Raw genomic sequence first — 21,468 nt, forward strand, 5'->3', positions numbered from 1 at the left:
TCAGAGATGCTAAAACCCAAACCTATTGCCAGCACATTTACTCTGACTCTTGCAGACTCCACATTTTACAAGAGTAAAACTGCTCCAAAGGGGTATGTTTTGTTTTGGAAATTTTTTTGTTTTGTTTTGCATTGGTGGGGTTGTTTGTTTGTTTGGTGGGGTTTTTTGGGGGGTTTGGGGGGTTTCTTTTGGTTGGGTTTTTTTTCCGCTCTCGTGGTACCCTCCCTGGTGGTTTGAGCCCAGCAGTAGATCCAAAGCCTGCTCCGTGAAGAGTTAACGATGAGCTAGCTCTGAGTCACTCAATAACCATGGGGGGGGGGGAGGGGGGAAAGAGAGAGAATTTCTTTATGGCAGAAGATCACCAGGTCTTTCTGCTGCACAGTGTGATGAGTTTGAAGTAGTCAAGCACAAATATGGGTTCACTCAGGGTTGTTGAAGTGAAATTGGACCTGAGAAAAAGGAAGGAAATGGAGAACTAGAAGAGTCAGGAGGACAAAGAAAAGAAGTAAGCATTGCAAAAGTGAACATGGTAAGTGTAATTGGCTACCGCCTTCTCTTTTCTCTGCTTAAATTTGGTTTTGATTTCCATCTTGCTCAAAACCTGCCACACACCACCTCATCCCCAGTTAAACAAGCCTAGATGTCCTCAGACTGCACTCACTCAGTCACTCCCCACTGTTGAGCCAGTTCCGATTCAGAGCACTGTTTCTGAGGCTGTAAGTCACATGAGAGGCAACAGCCCATCTTTCTTCTATGGAGTCACTGGTAGAATCCAACAGCCAGAGATGTATGACCTTTGAGTATGCTGTCAAAGTGTCCTGTCCTCTCACTCACATCTCGTAATCTCCAACCACACACAAAGACGTGCGCAATTACTAATGCACTCTACATCCGCCTAAGTCTCTCTGACCAGGCCAGTCATCCCTCAAAAGAAGAGTGTTTTCTAACATGGAAGAGCTTTTACTAGAAACCCTCACCCAAAAAACCAATAAAACCCACCTCACCTTCATTTAAATAATTTGTTTATAATTAGAGTTATTGTTATAATTTTAATGCAAATTAATCACAACTATTTGAAGGAATTACGTTACGTTATTATGAGTATAACTATGAAGAAGAGATTCTGAATTTCACAAGTTTGACAGCCTGGCATAATAAGGTTTTTATATGAAAATTACAGGTAGAATTTAACACACTGTTACAAACTCACTGTCCCTGAGTCTACTCTGACACATACTGAGCTCATCTGACAAAATAGAATGGTCCTGCAGGATTTTCAAGTCTGTAAAATCCTCAGTATAGCAAACTTGCACATTTTTCTCCCAGGAAGAAGCTAGTAGATTCAAACCAGCCGGTAGGGAGTTGTGCTGCCAACCAAAAGGCAGGTAGTTTGAATCCATCAGCTGCACCACAGGAGAAAGATGGGCAATCTCTTTCTGCATGATTTACAGCTTCTGAAAACCTACTGAAAAGTCAACTATGAGTCAGTTCTGACCTGACAGCAGTGAGTGAGATTTGAGTGATTTATCAGAGCACAGGGAGCTTTGGTGACATAGTCCATAAGAAGTTGAACAGCTAACAAAAACAGCCTCTCTTTGGTGGTTCAAATCCACAAGCAGAACAGTCTATTCTGATGAGATTTACAGCCTTAGAAAACTTGCTGGATAATCAGCTATCAGTCATTTTCAACTTGACAGCAATGAGCTATTTGTCAGTGCAATAAACAATGTAGTCAGTTTGAACAAAACAGATTTTAGGTGTTAGATCAATAAAATCACTATTATATTTGGTGAGTTTTATACTTTTATTATTCTAGTGATGTCCTGAAAAACATTCTTGAAATTTTAGATATACATGTTAGGCACACATATGTAATCTTATTATAATATAATCTGCAAACAGTATATAGACATAGGAGTATTTAATAAAGTTTCTAGGCATTTTAAATGCTTTAAACTCATGGATAAAATATGCCATTTAGTTAATTCCAGTTAAACTACCAAAATTGGCCTGTATAGACATAAGAGTATTTAATAAAGTTTCTAGGAATTGTAACTGCTTTAAACTCATGGATAAAATATGCCATTTAGTTAATTCCAGTTAAACTACCAAAAATGGCCTGTAGTTTTGAAACCTAATGTAACTAAGACTTTAAGTACACTAATCCATAAAAGAAATTTATAAAACTATGTTTTCCAGTCTTGGAAGTTCTATTTTTAAAAAGCAAATTCTTTGTTGGATGTGAAAAAATAATTATGTGAGATCACAACTGTCAGAACAACATTTTACCTAGTTATTTTTATTATTATTGGCAGTGACATTCTTTTATAAAGTGGGTGGCAGGAACACCCTAAAATGAACTGAAACATTTCCTCACGAATTGCTGTGCCCAGATGGCTTATGTCCCCAGAATAGTCATGGGACGCCCCAAGGATCCGGCAATCATTTTTGCAGGAATCTGTTTAGTTTGTTCTCAGCATGAATATTAAACCACTCAAGGGATAGAACTGAGGACATGATTTCCTCACATCACATGGCATTAGGTGGACCGTAAACATAAATATTGTATAAGTGTTTTTTAACTTTGGTGTTAGGGAATTTTTGTGGATATTAGATAGAGGAAGATTAATTATACATTCCTGTGTAGAAAGAGAACATAAAGTGATCTACTTAGCTGAAAACTAAAAATAACAAGGTTTAGCAAAACTCAAGACTCAAGCTCATTGCCACAGAATCAGAACCAACTTATTTCTACCTGACCCACCAGCAGGTTTTTCAGAGACTGTAAATCATACTTGAGATTGTTCAGCTTTTTTCTTCAAAGTTGCTGGTGGATTTTAAACTCCCAAAGTGGGGCTACCTTCGGGGATTGAACAAAGCAACTCTGTACAGAATGCACCATTAGAGCCTATGTTTAGCAAAATGATAAAAGTATAATGTAAACTGACAAAAAAATATACTTCTTCAAGTGTTGTTCTGTGCCATCAAGCCAATTTTAACTCATGGTCACTCTAGAGGGCAGAACAGAACTGCACGTAGGCTTTCCTAGGCATAAATAACCTTTGCTGAAGCAGATTACTGGATCCTTTCTCCCATAGAGCTGTAGGGTTAGCAGAGGAGCACTTTAAACTTTTCACTACAAGGATTCTTATCAGGTTTAAAACTATATAATGCCGTGTTTTTAAATGATCCATAGGTGACACATTTACATTCGCTGCAAACCTAAAGGTTAGCATTTCAAATATACACAGCAGAGCTGGTGGTCCGTGTCCACTAAGATTGCAGCTAAGAAAACCCCAGGCAACCATTCTACTGGGCAGCATGTGTGGCTGCTAAGAGTTGGATTTAGCTCTGGGGACCTAACAACAGCAACATTGTTTGTGTCAGAATCTCTTGGTTTTCAACTATTTGAAGATAGTCTTCCTTGCTGCCAAAATGCTTCATTCACTATATGTATTATGACTATGTCTAAGAAATATACTTTACCTAAGGGAATAATGAAGTATGTTGATTACACTCTACCGTGGTGTAGTGCCTTTCTGGTTGAGCTGCTAATCAAAAAGTGAGTGCTGTGAATCCACCACTCCTTCTATGGGAGGAGAGTAGGCAGGCTCCTCCTATAATGATTTCACAGCCTTGGAAAACCCTTGAAGAGTTGTCACGAGTCAGAAATTATTTTGCCTTTTACTTGTTTTATACTTGCACAAATTTTATTTAAGTTTTAAATCATTTGTTAGGTGGTAGTGGTTGTCGTTATTGTGTAAGGTCGAGTTGGAACTGACCCATAGCTGACCCTCCAGCAGGTTTTCAGAGGCAGTCAGTTGTACAGGAGGAGAGGCCCATCTTTCTCCTGTGGAGCAGCTGGGAGATTCAAAGCGAGAGCCTTTGGGTTGGCAGCACATCTCCTTACCACTAACCCACGAGAGCTCTCTAAAATAATTTACATGTTTTAAAATTGTTTTATAACTGTTAGGAACTAACATGTACTAGGTTATGAGTTAGGAGGTATATTCTAATTCCAGCTCTACCATTATCAGGTGATATAAGCTTGAAGAGATAATGCATTATTTTGGAACCAGGAAGCATAAAAATTCTAAACCAAGAAAGGGCAATTTTTGTTCCATTCTGTTTGCTTTCAGGAAAATTGTTGTTGTTTCATATCTTCAAGTAGAAACCGACTCCTGTCTGAAAATCTGGTGGATTATCACATGGATGGATGGACTACAGAGTCTCTAGCTTTTCTTTCAACTTTTCCATCTCTTGACTTTATGATTTACCTTTGTCTGATTCTCTGAAAATAATGTAATCTTTGTTTTGTTGAGGCAAACAAATTTCTGCCTGAAAATCCATCTTGTAGATGTTAGTGAACTTTTCGCCACCAACACTTTGCTTCCAACCCGGTTCAAATCCACCAACAGCTCTGGGGGAGCAAAATGGGCAATCAAAATGGGCAAGTTGCTCCTGTGCAACTTACTGTCTATGAAAACCTGCCAAAGGGTTAGCTGTATGTCGGTTCTGACTCAGTGGTACAAACACAACAACAAAGACCATATAAAAGAATTCTTCTACACTCTATCTTTGAAAAAAATTTTAAAACTACAACCTGAGAAAATGTAAAGCTGCCTATTTCATTCACAAGGAATTGATTCATTATTGTCCCTATACACCTCTCCAAGGTTCAGTCAAAATTTAAAATAGTAAAAAAAAAATTTAAAATAGTAGTAACTGTTATAATAGGCCATGAGCAGGAGCTGTGCAAGCTTAGAGAGCCAGAAGAGGTTGGGAGGGTGATGAGAGAATGAACTGAGAGATTACATTTAGGCTTTGACAAGAACAACATGGAATCTCAGGACACAGTAGAACCAAAAAGAGTCTCATGAAATTTGACCTCAATTAGCGCGTTTGTGCTCTAAATCCCTGCTGGCATTGTAAGGTAAGCACTGAGCTTCCTGGTGATTGGAACTCACTGTCTCCTCTGCAGGAAAAGATGAATCCATCTGCTTCTGTAAAGATTATAGCCTCAGAAAATAATGAAGCTGTTCTATAAGGGCCAGGAAGAGTTGGAATTAGCTCAAGGGCAGGGGAGTATTCCTAAATCCATAGTGGTATCCAAAATAAAGTTGTGAATATTAGCGTCTCTGAGAGGATAATATTACACAGCCTTTTCCCCTCCCCTCAGCTAGATCTAGAATAAGTAGAAACATGAATCAGAGGACTAAGGGCAGACAGGTAGGAGTATATAGCTTTCATGCTCAAATAAAACTCAAACTTAACTGCTGTTAAGTCAGAACCAACTCATGGCTGACAATTCCATTGGGATTCTGAGGCTGTAAATCACATGGGAGGAAATTAGAGCCACTGATGGATACCAGCTTCCAGAGAGGCATGGCCGTAAGATTAGTAGCGCATTTCCCTGTAGACTAGACTCCAGAACTCCTGAGAGGTTTGTTTGGAGGCGGTTGGTTTGTAAAACAGGAAAAGGTCCTGCTAACCAAGCCATATTTACTTAAGTAGGCCCGATTGTTGTTGTTGTTGTTGTTGTTGTTTTATGTGCCGTCGAGTCGCTTGCGACTAATAGCAACCCTATGTACAACAGCCCTAAACTCTGCTCTGTCCTGTGCCAATTGCACCGTCTCCGATACACCCATCCCGATTACCCCAGTCACTGAATCAATCCATTTCATAGGTGTCCTTCCCCTTCTGCGCTGCCCCTCCACCCTACCAAGCATGATGTCCCTCTCCAAGGACCTGTCCCTCCTTGCAACATATCCAAAGTATGTTAGATGGAGTCTTAGAATCCTTGCCTCCAAGGAGCTGCCCGGTTTGACCCTTTCCAGGATAAATCTGTTTGTTTTCCTAGCAGTCCATGGTACCCTTAATACACTTCTCCAGCACCACAGTTCAAAGGCATCAATTCTCCTTCTGTCCTCTTTAGTCACTATCCAACTCTCTGATGCATAACAGGTGATAGCAAAGACCATGGCCTGTATCAGACACACCTTAGTCTCCAAAGAGACACCATTGCTCTTCAGTACTTTGGAGAGGTCCCTAACAGCAGACTTTCCCATGGCAATACATCTTCTAATTTCCTGGCTACTGGGGCCGGGAGTGTTGACTGTGGAGCCAAGCAAACTGAAGCTGTGAACAATCTCAGTCTCTTCACCATCCATCCTGATGCTGCCAATTGGTCCAGTGGCGAGAATCTTTGTCTTCTTGACATTGAGCTTCAATCCATATTGGAGGCTGCAGTCCTTGACCCTCTGCAGCAAGCACTTCAGGTCCTCCTCAGTTTCAGCAAGCAGGATTGTATCATCTGCATACTGCAGATTGTTGATAGATCTTCCACCAATCTTGACCCCACATTCCTCCTCATAGAGCCCAGCCTCCTGGATAATCTGTTCTGCATACAGTTTGAAAAGGTATGGAGACAGGACAGATCCCTGGAGTAGGCCCGATTAAACATAGAAAATACTCAAAATTTTTCTGCAGAGTATCAAATTTGTTAGCAGAGCATATGTTGTTGTTTACCGTAGAGTTGGCACCAACTTATAGATGACCCTCTAGCGGGTTTTCAGAGGCAGTTAATCGCATGGGAGGAGGCTGCACATCCTTCCCCCATGAGGCAGCTGGTGGATTTGAACTGTGTGACTTTAGGATTATAGTGCAGCTTCTTGCCACTAGGCCACCAGAGCTGGTGGTAGAGTATGTACTGATTACAATTCTGTACTTTAGTTCTGTACTAGAATTTTCTAAATTTTTATTCCATCAATTGTGTGTCAGTTTGCCATAATATGGTAACTTGCATGTTGTTGTGATTCTGGAAGATATGCCACCTCTATTTCACATACCAGCAGGGTTGCACATGGTCAACGGGCTTCAGCAGAGCTTCCAGACTACGACTAAGAAGTAGGACTGGCCATCCACTTCTGAAAGGATGGATCCTTGAGAACTCTATGAATAGCAGCAGAGCACTGTTGGCTATAGTGCTGGGACATGAGGTCTTCAGACTGAAAGGTACTCAAAACACACTGGAGAAGGGCTGCCTCCCGGAGTATAACTTCATGACAAGGATGGAGTAAAGCTTTCACTCAGTGAAGAACTTCCATTTTCTGATGGGATTCAACTCAAAATAAGGAGAAATGGCTGAAAACATCTATTAATAATTGGAATGTGGAATGATTGAAGTATGAATAAGAAAACCAAATGTTGTCCAAAATGAAATGGAACTTATAATAATATGCCAGGCATTGTTGTTGTTGTTACGTACTTTCCAGTTATAATTGACCTATGGCTGACCCTCCAGTGGATTTTCAGAGACAGTAAATCACATGGGAGGAGATTGTCCATCCTTCTCCTATGGAGCAGCTGATGAATTCGCACCACTTACCACAAGATCCCCCAGGCATTAGTGAGCTGAAATGGACAGGTATTGCTCATTTTGAATCCGATAGTTGTATGATCTGCTATGCTTAGTCAGGCAAAAAGAAAAGAATTGATGTCACATTCATCATCAAAGAATATTCTAAGATGTCTCCTGAAGTACAATGCTGAGAATTATAATATTCATTTGCATATGAGGAAGACATGCTAATATAACTATTCTCCAAACATATGTAACTAACTGGAAGAAATATATGTGTCCATTTAAAAAAAATCCAAACACATCAGTGTCCCAGCAGAATATGGAAATTATAAGGAAAAAATCACTAATATCATGCTCAAATAAAATCTTGCTAAAGAATATTCAAAAACATCTCACAGGGAACTGCCAAAAAGTCAAATGGGGAGAGACCATGGAAAAAGTTATCACTGCTGATAGCAGACAGATTATGACTGGAAGAAAATAGCAAAATGATGTTTATTTGTATTTTATTGACTTTGCGAAGTCATTTAACTGTGTGACCATGGTAAACTATAGATAACATTAAAAAGAATGAAAATTTCAAAAATATATTGGGCAAATCTACTGTTAAATACCTCTTAAGTACTAAACAGTAACGGTATCAGTTTAAAGACTGAGATGAGCCTAACCCAAGCATTAGTGTATTCATTCAGTCACTTCATTTTCATGAGAATATTGGACAAAGAATAAGGAAGAACCAAGAAGAATTGATGCAATTGAGTTGTGGTATTTGAAAGAGTATTGACTATTTCGTGGTCTGCAAAAAAAAAAAACAAAACAAAACCAAAAAACAAACAACAAACAAACAAACAAAAAAAACCACAACAACCAAAAAAAAAACACACCCCAAATGTGTCTTGGAACAAATGAAACCAGAATGGGTCTTAGGAATAAGGATGATAAGGTTTTTGTTTTGCATACTTTGAACATATTATTAGGAGAACTGGTACCTGGAGAAAGATATCATGCTCAGAAAAGTAGAGGGCCAACAAAAAAAAAGACCTTTGAAGAAACGGATTGACACAGTGGCCTCACCATGAAGGTTGTGAGAATGGTGTAGCATGGGGCAAGGTTTCTATCTATTGTACAGGAGGTTGGCAGAATTGATTGGAAAAGAAGAGCAACAGTGGCATAGTTTTATTATTAAAAAAATTTCTCTTTAATGACATTGGGCAGTGTTCAAATATTCTCCATCTAAGTGGAAAAGTCATAATTAATATAATGTTTTAATGTTATAATTATTGTAATATACTATTTAAAGTGGTATTTAAACATGAAATCTACTTAGGGTTGAATAAGCCTGTTCCAACTCCAGTGTAATGTCATTATATCAATTCTATTGCTCACATATAAATGTTATTCCAGTATCTGAACTAGTTTATACAATAAGTAGATTTATAATGTCTTTGAAATAATTACAATGATAATATCCTTGGATATAATAGTCAAGTTCCTTTACAGACTTTAATTCTATAGACATAGACACATATATGCGGACTTATATGAGTAAAAAATATTAATTGCAACTTTGTTTGTAACAAAAAAAATTTGGTAAGAACCTAAGTTTCATGTATGGAAAATCAGTCCAATGAACTATGGTACATATAAACAATAGCCATATTACCATAAAAAGAATTTCTTGAGTCTATAAAAATGAGTTGAATCTGAAAACATTGAAATGAACTTTATAATTTTAAATTGAAAATTAGGTTTCAGGCTGTATTGTAAGATACTCTTGTGTGCAGATACTTTAAAATAGAGAAGTATATATACCTATTGCATATATGGGAGAAAGATTTCACAGTATAATCCCACGCGATTACACAGCTTTGGAAGCCCTAAGAGACTGTTTTGCTCTGTTTTGTGGGGACAATATGAGTCAGAATCAACAACATTTTTGTTGCTAGTGGTGATAGATCTAGAAAATTACATGAAAACATGTTAACAGTGGGAGGGAGACATGAATGCTGAGAAAAAGGATGAAAGAGAGATCTTACACTGTATTTTCTTTAAGATTTTAAACATTTATAGAATTGATCAAGAGGTGTGGTGTCCACAGGGTGGAGTCCACCGGGAGTTGGTTGTGCTGCTAACCCAAAGACAGAGCCTCTGCCAGTTTGAACCCACCAGCGGCTCTCCTCTTGTATGATTTATTTAAAAAAACAAACAAAAAACCAACCAACCAATATATATTGAATATATATATTCAATTCGTTAAGAAGAGTATCAAATATACTATGGACTGCTAAGAGAACAAACAAGTTAACAAGTTCATCCTGAAGAGGATGAATCCAGGCTGTTCCTTGGAGGCAAGGATTTCTGAAGCTTCATCTGATATATTTTGGACATGTTGCAAGGCGGGATGAGACCAGAGGAACATCATGCTTGGGAGGGTGGAGGGACAGTGCAGAAGAGGAAGACCCTCGATGACATGGACTGATCCCGTGACTGGGGTAATGGGGATAGCTGTGTCCGAGACAATAAGATTGGCAAGATATAGAGCAGAATTTAGGGCTGTTGTACATAGGGTAGCGATGAATTGTAAGCAACTCTACAGCACGTACCAACAACAATTAGTTAAGAGACAATACACATTATTGTTGTTGTTGTTGTTATGTGCCATCGAGTCGCTTGCGACTCATAGCGACCCTATGTACAACAGCCCTAAACTCCGCTCTGTCCTGTGCCAATCGCACCGTCTCTGACACTCCCATCCCAATTTTCCCAGTCACTGAATCAATCCACCTCATAGAGGGCCTTCCTCTCCTGCGCTGTCCCTCCACCCTCCAAGCATGATGTCCCTCTCCAAGGACCGGTCTCTCCTCACAACATGTCCAAAGTATGTTAGACTGAGCCTCAGAATCCTTGCCTCCAAGGAGCCACCCGGTTTAACCCTTTTCAAGACAAATCTGTTTGTTTTCCTAGCAGTCCATGGAATTCTCAATACTCTTCTCCAGCACCACAGCTCAAAAGCATCAATTCTCCTTCTACCCTCCTTGGTCATTGTCCAACTCTCTGATGCATAACAAGTGATTGCAAAGACCATAGCCTGTATCAGATGCACCTTAGTCTCCAGAGAGACACCATTGCTCTTCAGTACTTTGGAGAGGTCCCTAAGAGCAGACTTTCCCATGGCAATGCGCCTTTTAATTTCCTGGATGCTGGTGCCAAGACTGTTGACTATGGAGCCAAGCAAACTAAAGCTGTGTACAATCTCAATCTCTTCACCATCCATCCTGATGCTGCCAATTGGTCCAGTGGTGAGAATCTTTGTCTCCTTGACATTGAGTCTCAATCCATATTGTAGGCTGCAGTCATTGACACTCAATACACATTACACATATCTATGTCAGAAGAAATCTCTAATGAAATAATGCATCGTATTTGTTACTTCTGAACTTTCATTCCTGAATAAATAAATAAATACCCATTTGTTTTCCTCTTATGTCTTAGCAGGGAACTGAAGTTTTAAGACAAGACACTCATTTTAAGTGGTTCACAAGCAGCCTTCTTCTAGTTTCTAAACGCATTGAAAATAGATGGTTTGATTTCTAATAGATTGATGTGCAAACTTATATTTGAGTCTAAATGGCTTTATTTTGGGTGTCCCCATACTGAGGAAAAATACATATTTTCATGGCAATGGGAACATCCTTCATTGAATTATGAGACCCTACAGTATGTCTCTTAGTTTATTCTGCAATTTTCTTCCTACCATTTATATGTGATGAAGCTGTAATTACTTTCACCTTAGCTTACTGAACTTAATGAGTTAGTATATTGTCCAGATAAGACTTGTGGCCAAACAGTAGCTCAGGTACTGGGAACTTTTGGCTCAGTAATATCTGTGAAATCCGAGCTCATATTAAATATGCTTTAAAAAAATACATTTGGGATTTGGCCACTGGCATCAGGTCAGGTTGACTGCCATGTGCAGCTCAGAGTTTTACCTTAGGTATTCAGAATATGTTTAGCAGAATAGGAATATAGAATCAGCAAGAATATCATTATTTAGGGAAGGAAAAAATCAGTTTCCTTTGGCTGCCAACCCAAAAGCATGCAGTTCAAATCTATGAGCTGTTCCATGAGATGAAAATGAGCCATTTCCTCCCATGAGATTTATTGCCTGAAAACCCACAGGAGGAAAGTCAGGTGTGAGTCGGTTCTGACTCAGCAGTGACTAATAACGACAATAGCAGTTCCCGTTGACCTTTCTATCATCTCTCTGATCTGTTTCTTACCGCTTTTCACTGACAGGAGAGAATTCTCCTGTCTCCTGAACTTAAAGTTTTCATCTCCTCATCTCCAATCTACGCATTTCCAGAGTTCCAATACTGTAGTCTGTAGAGATTTGTGCTGCTAATTCAAAGGTCACACCTCTCTGGCAGCTCTAATCCACCAGTGGCCTCTGGGGTCAAGGATCGATTATCTCTTTCCTTGCAATTTACAGTCTCAGAATCCTTATAAAAAATTAGTATGAGTTCAGTTTTACTTAACAGCAATGAATTGAGAAGTTTGGGTTTTTGTTTGTTTGTTGAGTCTTTATCTCCTTAGTCATATAAATGGCATTTGCCCAACCTTCAGAATATTTGATTGTTAAGGCTTCTTCTCATTATTGTTATGTACAATCGAATCAAGTATGATTCATAGCAACCCTATGAACAAAAGCATCTGAACCCTGTCCTATTCTGTGCCAACCTGACAATCTCTGACACACTTGAGCCCATTGCTACTGTCACTGTGTCAATCCACCTGGTTGAGGGTCGTCCTCTTCTTCACTGCCCCTCACCCCACCTTTCCAAGCATGATATCTTTTTTCAAGGAATAGTCTCATCTAGAAACATGTCCAAAGTATCTGAGGCTAAGCTTCACCATCCTTGCCTCCAAAGAGTACTCTGACTGTATCTTCTCCAAGAAGAAGTCTTGGCATACTCAATACTCTTCTCCAGCACCACAGTTCAAATGCGTCCATTTTTCTTCTGTCATCCTTTTTTATTGTTCCTCTCTCAGCAGCATAGCAAGCAATTGAAAAGATAGTGGTTTGAATCAGGAGCACCTTAATCCTCAAACTACCATCCTCGGACCTCAGTAATTTGGAGAGTTGCCTCACTGCCGAGTTTCCCAGTGTACCACACCTCTGAATCTCTTGAGTGCTGGTACCAAGTATAGTTATTGTGGATCCAACCAAGAAAAAGTTATTGACAGTTTTAATCTTTTCTCCACCTATACCATGTTGCACATCAGTCTAGTGGTGAGCATTTGTTTTCTTGACCTTGAGAGGCAGTCAGTACTGAAGGCTGCAGGGTTTGATCTTCTGCAACAAGTGTTTCATTTCCTCCTCACTTTCAGGTTATTGATGAGTCTTCCTCCAATCGTATGCCACACTCTTCTTCTTAGAGTTCAGTTTCTTGTATAATTTGCTCAGCATACAGATGTAATATGTGTGGAGAAAGGATACAATCCTGATACACACCTTTTTTTATTTTAAACCACATAGTGTTCCCTTGCTCTGTTCACACAGCTTCTTGGTCTAGGTATATAGGTTTTACCTGAGCACAATTTGTTCTGAGATTCTTACTCTTCTTAATGTTAATCATAATTTATTATGATCCACACACTCAAATGCCTTTGCATATTCAATAAAAGACAAATAAATAGTCTTCTAGTATTCTTTACTTTCTCCCGGGATCCATCTGGCACCAGTAATGGTATCCCTAATGTCATGACCTCTTCTAATACCAGCTTGAACTTCTGGTAGTTCTCTGTCAATGAACTCTTCTTGCCATTTTTGAATGATATTCAGTAGTATTTTGCTTGCATGTGATATTGATGATACTGTTTGATAACTTCACCATTCTGTTATATTACCCTTCTTGGGAATGGAAAAAAAATATGGATCTCTTCCAACAGGTTGTCCAGGAAGCTGGCCTCCAAATTTCCTGGCACAGCCTGGCGAGTGTATCCATAGTTGCATCTATGATTTGAAACATGTCAGTTGGTTAAGGCTGGCTACAGAAAACTTTTCTCACCAATTTTGGAAAGAGTTAGAAGCTTAAATTGTCTTAGAAGCTAAGATTTGATATCCTGTTAGAGATTTTTCCCTTTCCTCTTCATCTTTATTGACAGAGCTAACTTCTGCCTCTAACAGTATAATCTTCTAGTTATGTACAGATTGTCCATTATTATGACAATGTTCATCTGTCAAATGTACTGTAATTAAGGTTCTTCTTGAGCACTTTATTGTAACTCACAGTATGGATTATTTATATAAACACAAGACCTGAAGAACATGGAAAACCTAATAAAACTCAATAGGTAAAACAAATGTTTGTTAACTGTATATAGAGATGCTGAATTTCAATTTAAGATGAAAACAAAAATGTAAATCCTCTATGTCATAGTTTGTAACCAAATTTTATATATCTATATATATATCCTTTAATTTAATAAATTTTTTTTCTTTTTTAGCACTTTCTTATGCAGAGTAAATGGTAATTAAAATGTGCAGGATGACAAGATGGAGCAAACAGTGCTTGTACCACCAGGGCCTGACAGCTTCAACTACTTCACCAGAGAATCTCTTGCGGCTATTGAAAGACGCATTGCAGAAGAAAAGGCTAAGAATCCCAAACCAGACAAAAAGGATGATGAGGAAAATGGCCCAAAGCCAAATAGTGACTTGGAAGCTGGAAAGAACCTCCCATTTATTTATGGAGACATTCCTCCGGGAATGGTGTCAGAGCCCTTGGAGGATCTGGACCCATACTATATCAATAAAAAAGTGAGTGTTTTCTATCAGGCATATTTTGCTGTTAATTCCCTCCTACTATGAATTGTTAATTATGAACACATGCAGGATTAGCAAATAGCTCAAAGTACTCCTATGTTTAATTAGATGTCACCTATTTGCTTGTAATGTATATATATGAGAGAGAGAGAGAGAGTGTTTTGTGTGACTTTGAATTGGAAGTGACCCACAGCTAATCCTCAAGCAGATTTTCAGAGGCAGTAAATCGAACAAGAAGAGATTGCCCATTCTTCTCCCATAAAGTAATTAGTGGATTCAAACCATGCACTTTTAGGGCTGAAGTGCACATTCCTAAAACTAGGCCACCAGAGCTGTCTTTCATAGATAGATAGATAGATAGATAGATAGATAGATAGATAGATAGATAGATAGATAGATAGACACATGTGAGAAATAAATTTACTAAGCATGAGAAATATAATTTCCATAGATAGAACCAATTTTCAAAGTAAAAAGTGAAAACAAAATTAGAATTAATTCTAATTCAATAGTGATTCTGTGTTGGGGTTTTGAGGCTGTAAATCTTTATTGGAAGAGGCTGTCCATCTTTCTCCTATGGAGTGGGTGGTGGATTCGAATGACTACTCTTTTGCTTAGCAGTCTTATAATTTATACATTATGCTATTAGTACTCTTTGATGTATCTGGTGGTAGCTGTTGTCAGGTGCCATTGAGTTAACTGTGGCTCATGTTGTTGTTAAGTGTTGTCGAGTCGTAGATGACTCATTGCAACCCTATGAACGAAAGACCTGAACACTTGGATAACTTTCTGCGCTTCTCCAAGTTCATAGTGTTTCTGGAGGCAAGCTATTTCTGAAATGATGTCACTCCTGCTTCCAAGCTTGTTTTAACTGCGAGTAACCATTATCACATTTGACACACCAGTGTTACAGTGTTCAGCATCACAGTAACCACGAGTTATCTCTACAGCAATGCACAGACCAGTGCTGTGCAACCTAGCAGAGTGTTTGACCAAAAACAATTAAAACCAGGCCTGAGGGACTCAGATTAAATTCCCTCACCTTTAGCTCAAAGTAACCCAATAAACTATATCTCTGAACCTGGCCTTATCTAGTGCCAGCCTCTCCATCTCCAATGTTGTTGTTAAGTCCCATGGAGTCACAGGCAACTCATAGTGACCCTATGAAGGAGAGTCCTCAACTCTTGGGTGTCTCTCCAGGTTCACAGGGTTTCCGGAGGCAAGCTATTACAGAAGTGGAAGCCACTCCTCCTTCAAAACCCGTCTCCAATATATACCTAAAAAGAAAATCTAAATTGTAGGCAACTAAGCTAACAATTTCAGCAGTGCTCCCTAAAATTAGATTTACTTAGCAATTTTATGGATTTTTCTGCACTTGGAAATTCTGTAATCACCAAAGTTATAAAGACTTCAGAAAATTTTGACACTAATTTCTCATGGAACAAAATATGATTCTAGCATGTTTTAAATTTCATATAAGCTATAAATACTAAATCAAGTATTTCCCTGAAGTACTTTCCACTTTGAAAAAAAGACCATTCTTATATGAGCTAAAATTTTTTAGAAAGTAATCTTGATTTTATATGTATTGATATTTATAAGACTTTAACAGAAAATGTAGTCATTTTAAGAATCCATAAATTATAATTAAGTGCATGCATTTCTGTGTATATGCATTTAAAATGAGCACTATGATGTCCATGATAGAAAATAATATAATTGTAGCATGATTATTTGGTGATTTTTTAGATACATTTTATGGCTTATTTTGGAGCATTTTTTTATTGTTGTAGAAAATGCTTTTGATCACAATTGTCATTCAGCAATAACTTTTTCTTTTAGTTGTGTATAAACTTTAAAAAACCTCAGACACTTTTAGAGACTATTTTTATATTAAGTTAGTTATTGTCAATGCTTAAGTTTGGTACTTCTATTATGAATATTTGAGACCATTTTACAAATCTCATGTTCTCATTGACACTCTCAATCTCACAGAAGGATGACTAACACAATGATGGAGGAAAATTCTTTTCACTTTTTAGGATATAAACAATTTAAGTACAATACATTCTTGGAAAACTATTAATTTATTTTCTAGTAAAGAAATAAAGAACGATTTTTGGTGAATTTTATTTTCTTTTGTTTAATTTTGCTTTTATAACACACTGTTGTCAAATCTAATAGACAAAATAATACCTATTTCGTAACTATCATTTGGGTTATAAGAAAAATTAATAATGAACTTTATCATTAAATCAGTGCTTTAGAAATTAATTTAGTATAACACAGAAGCCAAAACCCAAATGAATTGAAGCAAACTCTGAAGGTTCTGTTTGTGTAGAGTATAAAAGTGCATATATTCCAATTATTCACCCTTTGTAGCTAGCATATTTAAAGCTCCTTTGCTATTTACTGAAGTGAAGGTGTTAATGTGTCCGCATGATAACTCAAACCACAGAGGATGTTGCTTTTTCACAGGCATTGGACAGATTCAAATGATTCAGAGGCTGTGTTCTCACACCCACTTCTTTTTTTATATTTAATATTTATATTATTTTATGCTTACAATTATATATAATATTTTGTGAATATTATTCTAAGTGCTTGACACATATTAAGAGCTTTTATCCTCAGCAACCTTTCATTATCACCACATACCAGTCCCCCATCTCTTATGTGATAACTACAGTCCAAAAACTTTTAAAGCCAGACTACAGTCTTCCCTTATCAAGCAATGGCTAAGTCTAGCATCCCAGTTCTTGTGACACACTCTTAATTGTAAAAAAAAAATAGTATTTTAAAAATGACCACACCAATGCATATTGATAAGGGTCACAATTCTTCAAGTGGAAATAAGCATTCAATCAATCCTTTCTTTTACAGGGCTTTTAGAATGATGAAAGTTTTTTTGAGAGATTGTCAAAATCTAGAAGCAATCCAGGTTTTGTTTATAAGGAGTCACCTATGACAAAAGTGATACAAAGACAAGAAGTGCAACATTAATTAAATATAATAATTTATGTATGTTGCTGTTGTTGTTAAGTGCCGTTAAGTCATAGACGGCTCATATCTACTTTATGAACAAAAGCCCTGAACACTTGGATAACTTTCATCGTTTCTCCAAGTTCATAGTGTTTCCAGAGGCAAGCTATTCCAGAAGGGGGTGCCACTCCAGCTTCCAAGCTTGTTTTAATCGGGGAGCTCCACCAAACACTGTCCACCATGAGTAACTATTATCGCATTTGACACCTCAGTGACACTGTCTTTAGCATCACAGCAACCACAAGTTACCTCTGTAGTGCAAATGGACAGAATGATCTTATGTGTATAGCCTTTCAAAACGTTACAAGGATGACCTTAAAACTAAGAGTGAAGAGCCAGAGTCTTGTGCTGAGGTAACTCTTATATATTCTGCCTGGTTTAACTTACCTCTAACATTTTCTGTCCTTATCTCCAAATGCACAATGTTAGAGGAAGGAAAATGGTGTTGGAACAAATCACAGTGTGCAAGTAGAACAGCCTGATAAGAGAAACATTTTGTTATCAGGAAATTTTCCCCAAAGTAAGGCGAATGCTTTCTTTCACATTGAGCTGACATCAAATTTCAAATAAAAATCATTTCACAGCACTTCTAATGAAAGTTCACAAGACTAAAGTCCCTAGAAACTAGTATGACAAACTTAGCATAATTAGAGCTACATGTTTGCAGTTTTCCTTTTTTTTGCATTTTTAGGTGTTAAAGCTTTTTTACAGTTTTTTTTTTCTTAATTGGATTAATTTTATATTGGGGAACACCCTTAAATTTTGGATTAATTTGCTTGATTAGAACTGGGACAGTTAAAAGCCATTAAAAATACTATTTCTGTTGAGTTTTGGTAAGTAAGTTTATTTTGTGGAGAAAGATGAGCAATATGCTACATCATGATTTTCAGTGTCTGAAAACCCTCTGACCTGGGATTTAACCTTGGAGTCTGTTCTGATTTGATGGCAATGAGTTGAATTTAGTTGAATTTTATTTTATGGACTTCAATTTCCAAGGTTGGCAAGGCCATCATAATTCCAGGAACTGAGTAGCCATACACGGTATTCTTTTCATAGATAAAGAGTCTAGAACAATGGAAATATCTTTTGTGGAAATGTTTCAGAGGATGAGATTCCCCACTATGCAGATACAGGAGCAATGTGTGGACGTTTGGCTGAGTAAATTAAACTATGCAAATATCAGTTTAGCCAATTTCTTGCCTAACGTTTAACTTAAACATAATATGTAATTTGTCATGTTAATCACTATACAAAGCCTCCAGGGTCTTTTTAAAATGACACATAGGATAAAACAAACAAACAAACAAAAAAACAAAACCAAAAACACAACAAAAAAAACCAAAACACAAAACAACCAGACTGTAAAAATGGTTGTAGAGTTACTTCTTTTAATTAAATCACTGAGAGATACATGTAAATAGTTAGCCTGAATGTAAACAACACAAACCCACCTAGATCTTGATCTTTTACAAAGACAATGGTGGTGAGCTTACAGCAGCATCATGGCTGCAGATGTATTTTCAGAAGGCATATGCCCATATATTTTTATCATCTTTGCCCCAGTTTAAAATGTGCAAATTACATAATGCTCAAATATTGGACAAAAATGGTTAAAGTCATTTAAGCCATGTTCAATGGCACTGGAGTAGTAGTAACAAAGAACTAACAGCAAGAATTTCATGAACATTCTGGTACAGGAAGCCATGAGGACATTCCAGACTCTCAAAGGTTTAAGCCTTTAGAAATTAAAGATAAGAACTAAGGATTGAAATAACGGTGCTGGCAGAATGTAAGCACAGAATTTACCATATTATATTGCAAATCTAGTAAGCTTTAGCGCATGATTCCAGGTTGAGTTCCTTTTGTTTGTTAATTTACATTAGCTGTGTAGCAAGGCACATTTTAGCTTGTGAACATACCTTCCCCCCCACCCCCATGGTATTTTTTTCACAGTTTCCTTTCATAGCTTGGGCTGGTTGCACCACTTGGCTATACATTAAATTTTTCACCCACCCTTTATTACAGAAAAGTCCTCCCTTCTCATTTTCTTCTTAAAATTACAGATGACTCATTAGTTCCGTGGAAGGAAATATCCTTTTGACAATGTGACATTTTACTGGCAATAAAATGAGGTATTTTAGATCTGTAGTAGAAATGGGTAAGTTTGTTATTTGTGAAATGTAAAAATATAACTATTTAAAATATATTCATTAATTGATTGTCTTATAGACCATTTAAAAATTATTCACACCTTTACGTAAGCTGTTCTAAAATGATTCCTTTTCCCTTTCTAATGGAGATGCATGAGAATAGTCCATGAACTTGGGATTTCCGTTTTGTTTCTGATAAGCAGTTGCTACAGAAGTTTTTATATTGCTATATTGAGTAGACAGTTATTTTTAGTTAAACATTTATGACTGTAAGACTGGCCAGGCCCCAGTTTACAACTTTTCTTTGCATATCATTATGTAACCCTATTATATAACCCTAACCCTAACCCTAACCCTAACCCTCCCTGTTATCCCAGGCTGATTCCATCTGAAGCACCATGGTTTGACTGCCAAATCCTTCATACCGTATATGTTCTATTATTGCTCAACATTTCTTTCTTATGTTCTTTTCTTCCTCTTCGACATTCATCCTGTATCTTAGAAATAGTCTCAAGGACATCAAGTTGATAATAAAATAATGACTAGGGTTTATTAAGTATCTGTTAACATTAGTTTGAGATCCTTCAATTGAAAGTGACCTAGCACCAACTGAAACTAAACTATGACATTGTTAAAAAAAGAACAAAGAATAGAGCAAACCTGTTCTTAATATAAATAGATTCAACACTGTTATCAGGATCCAGTCCTTTTTCTTTTTGTGTTCAACTTTCTCCTGTACTGGCTTCATTCTCCAATTAAGCCTTCCCATAAGATGGTGATAGAAGCCACTAGTAGGAATAAGCAGATATCCAGCAACTGATAACCTCAGGGGAAAGAGCTTGCTTCTTCTTCAAAAGTCAATGAGAGAGAGAGAGAAAGGGGGGGGGGGAGAGAAAAGAAGGAGGAGGAGAAAAAGAAGAAAGAGAGGGAGTGTGTTGTCATGTACCATCAAGTCAGGACTGACCCAAGCTGACCCTCCCCAGCAGGTTTTCACAGCTAGTAAATTGCATGGGAGGAGATTGCCCATCTTTCTTCTGTGAATCACCTGGTGGATTTAAACCACATACCTTCAGATTGACATCACAGCTCCTTACCTCTAGGCTACCAGAGTGTGTGTGTGTGTGTCTATATCTCTATGTATATATATGTATATACATGTATATATATGTATATGTATATGTGTATATATATGTATATATAATTTCACACATACACCCACATTCCTGGAATTTATTTTATCTAGTTAAATGGTCAATCACTGTGACCTAGGATATGTGATGATCACGTTGAGCAAATTAGTGTCGTGTGCCCACTAGGCCAGTCAAGGGTTAAGGCAATCCTACTAAACCTACTTGGACACAGAACAGGGTACAATTTTTCTATAAAGGAAAATATGGAGACTAGTAGGGAAGAAAATTATATGTGATAAGCAAAAACAGTAACTGCCACTAATTGTATAAGTGTAAGCATAATTATAGATCATATTTAGTCTGTGTGTTCTTCCATAGTAGCTTTCTGTTTAAAAAGAATTAAACTTAAGTTTAAGTAATTGGCTTAAGAGAACAAAAGTATTAAGACTTAATAGATATGATATTTAAAACTTGGAACTCTAGTGGCACAGTGTGTCAGTAGTTGGGCTGAGAATGTGAGTCAGCAGCAGTTCAGATCCACAGCCACCCTACAGGAGAAACTTGGACTGTCTACTCCCGTAAAGACTTACAGCTTCATAGATGTGATGGAGGGCTTCTATTGACCAGAGGGCAGTGAGGGTTTAAAGGCAGGTTTGTTTCCAGGGGCCATCACCATGTTCTTTGGGGATTTCCAGTAGTGGCTCTGATGATAACAATGGAAAAGAGAAAGGCACAGTGATAGAATTAAAATAATCCTGGAGTTGCTCTTGCCAATCACCTCATGCCCCTCTGCAAGCTGTACAGTGTCTCGTAGGCTGGCAACATTTCTTAAACACTAACATACAACTTCAATCATAGTCCATTGCAAGTTGCACTGCTAACCCAAAGGTGGTGCTTCTCTGCTGGTTTGAATCCACCACCTTCACTGTGGGAGAAAGATGGACAATCTGCTCCATT

At 37.7% G+C, this 21,468-nt stretch overlaps 1 protein-coding gene across 6 annotated transcripts in view; it reads left to right on the plus strand.

Annotated features, from left to right (window-relative positions):
• Positions 1-13,879: 13,879 nt before the first annotated feature.
• SCN1A (sodium channel, voltage-gated, type I, alpha subunit) overlaps positions 13,880-21,468 on the plus strand; it is a 114,937-nt gene continuing 107,348 nt past the window's right edge. For all 6 annotated transcript variants that reach the window (XM_006879331.1, XM_006879332.1, XM_006879335.1 and 3 more), the window contains exon 1: positions 13,880-14,183. In XM_006879331.1, coding sequence (XP_006879393.1) covers positions 13,920-14,183 — 264 coding nt within the window. In that variant the 5' untranslated portion in view covers positions 13,880-13,919. The remainder of the gene's footprint in view (positions 14,184-21,468) is intronic.

This window comes from Elephantulus edwardii, unplaced genomic scaffold (genome assembly GCF_000299155.1).
Source record: "Elephantulus edwardii isolate Elephantulus edwardi_28Jun2011 unplaced genomic scaffold, EleEdw1.0 scaffold00003, whole genome shotgun sequence".
NCBI classification, from domain to species: Eukaryota; Metazoa; Chordata; class Mammalia; order Macroscelidea; family Macroscelididae; genus Elephantulus; species Elephantulus edwardii.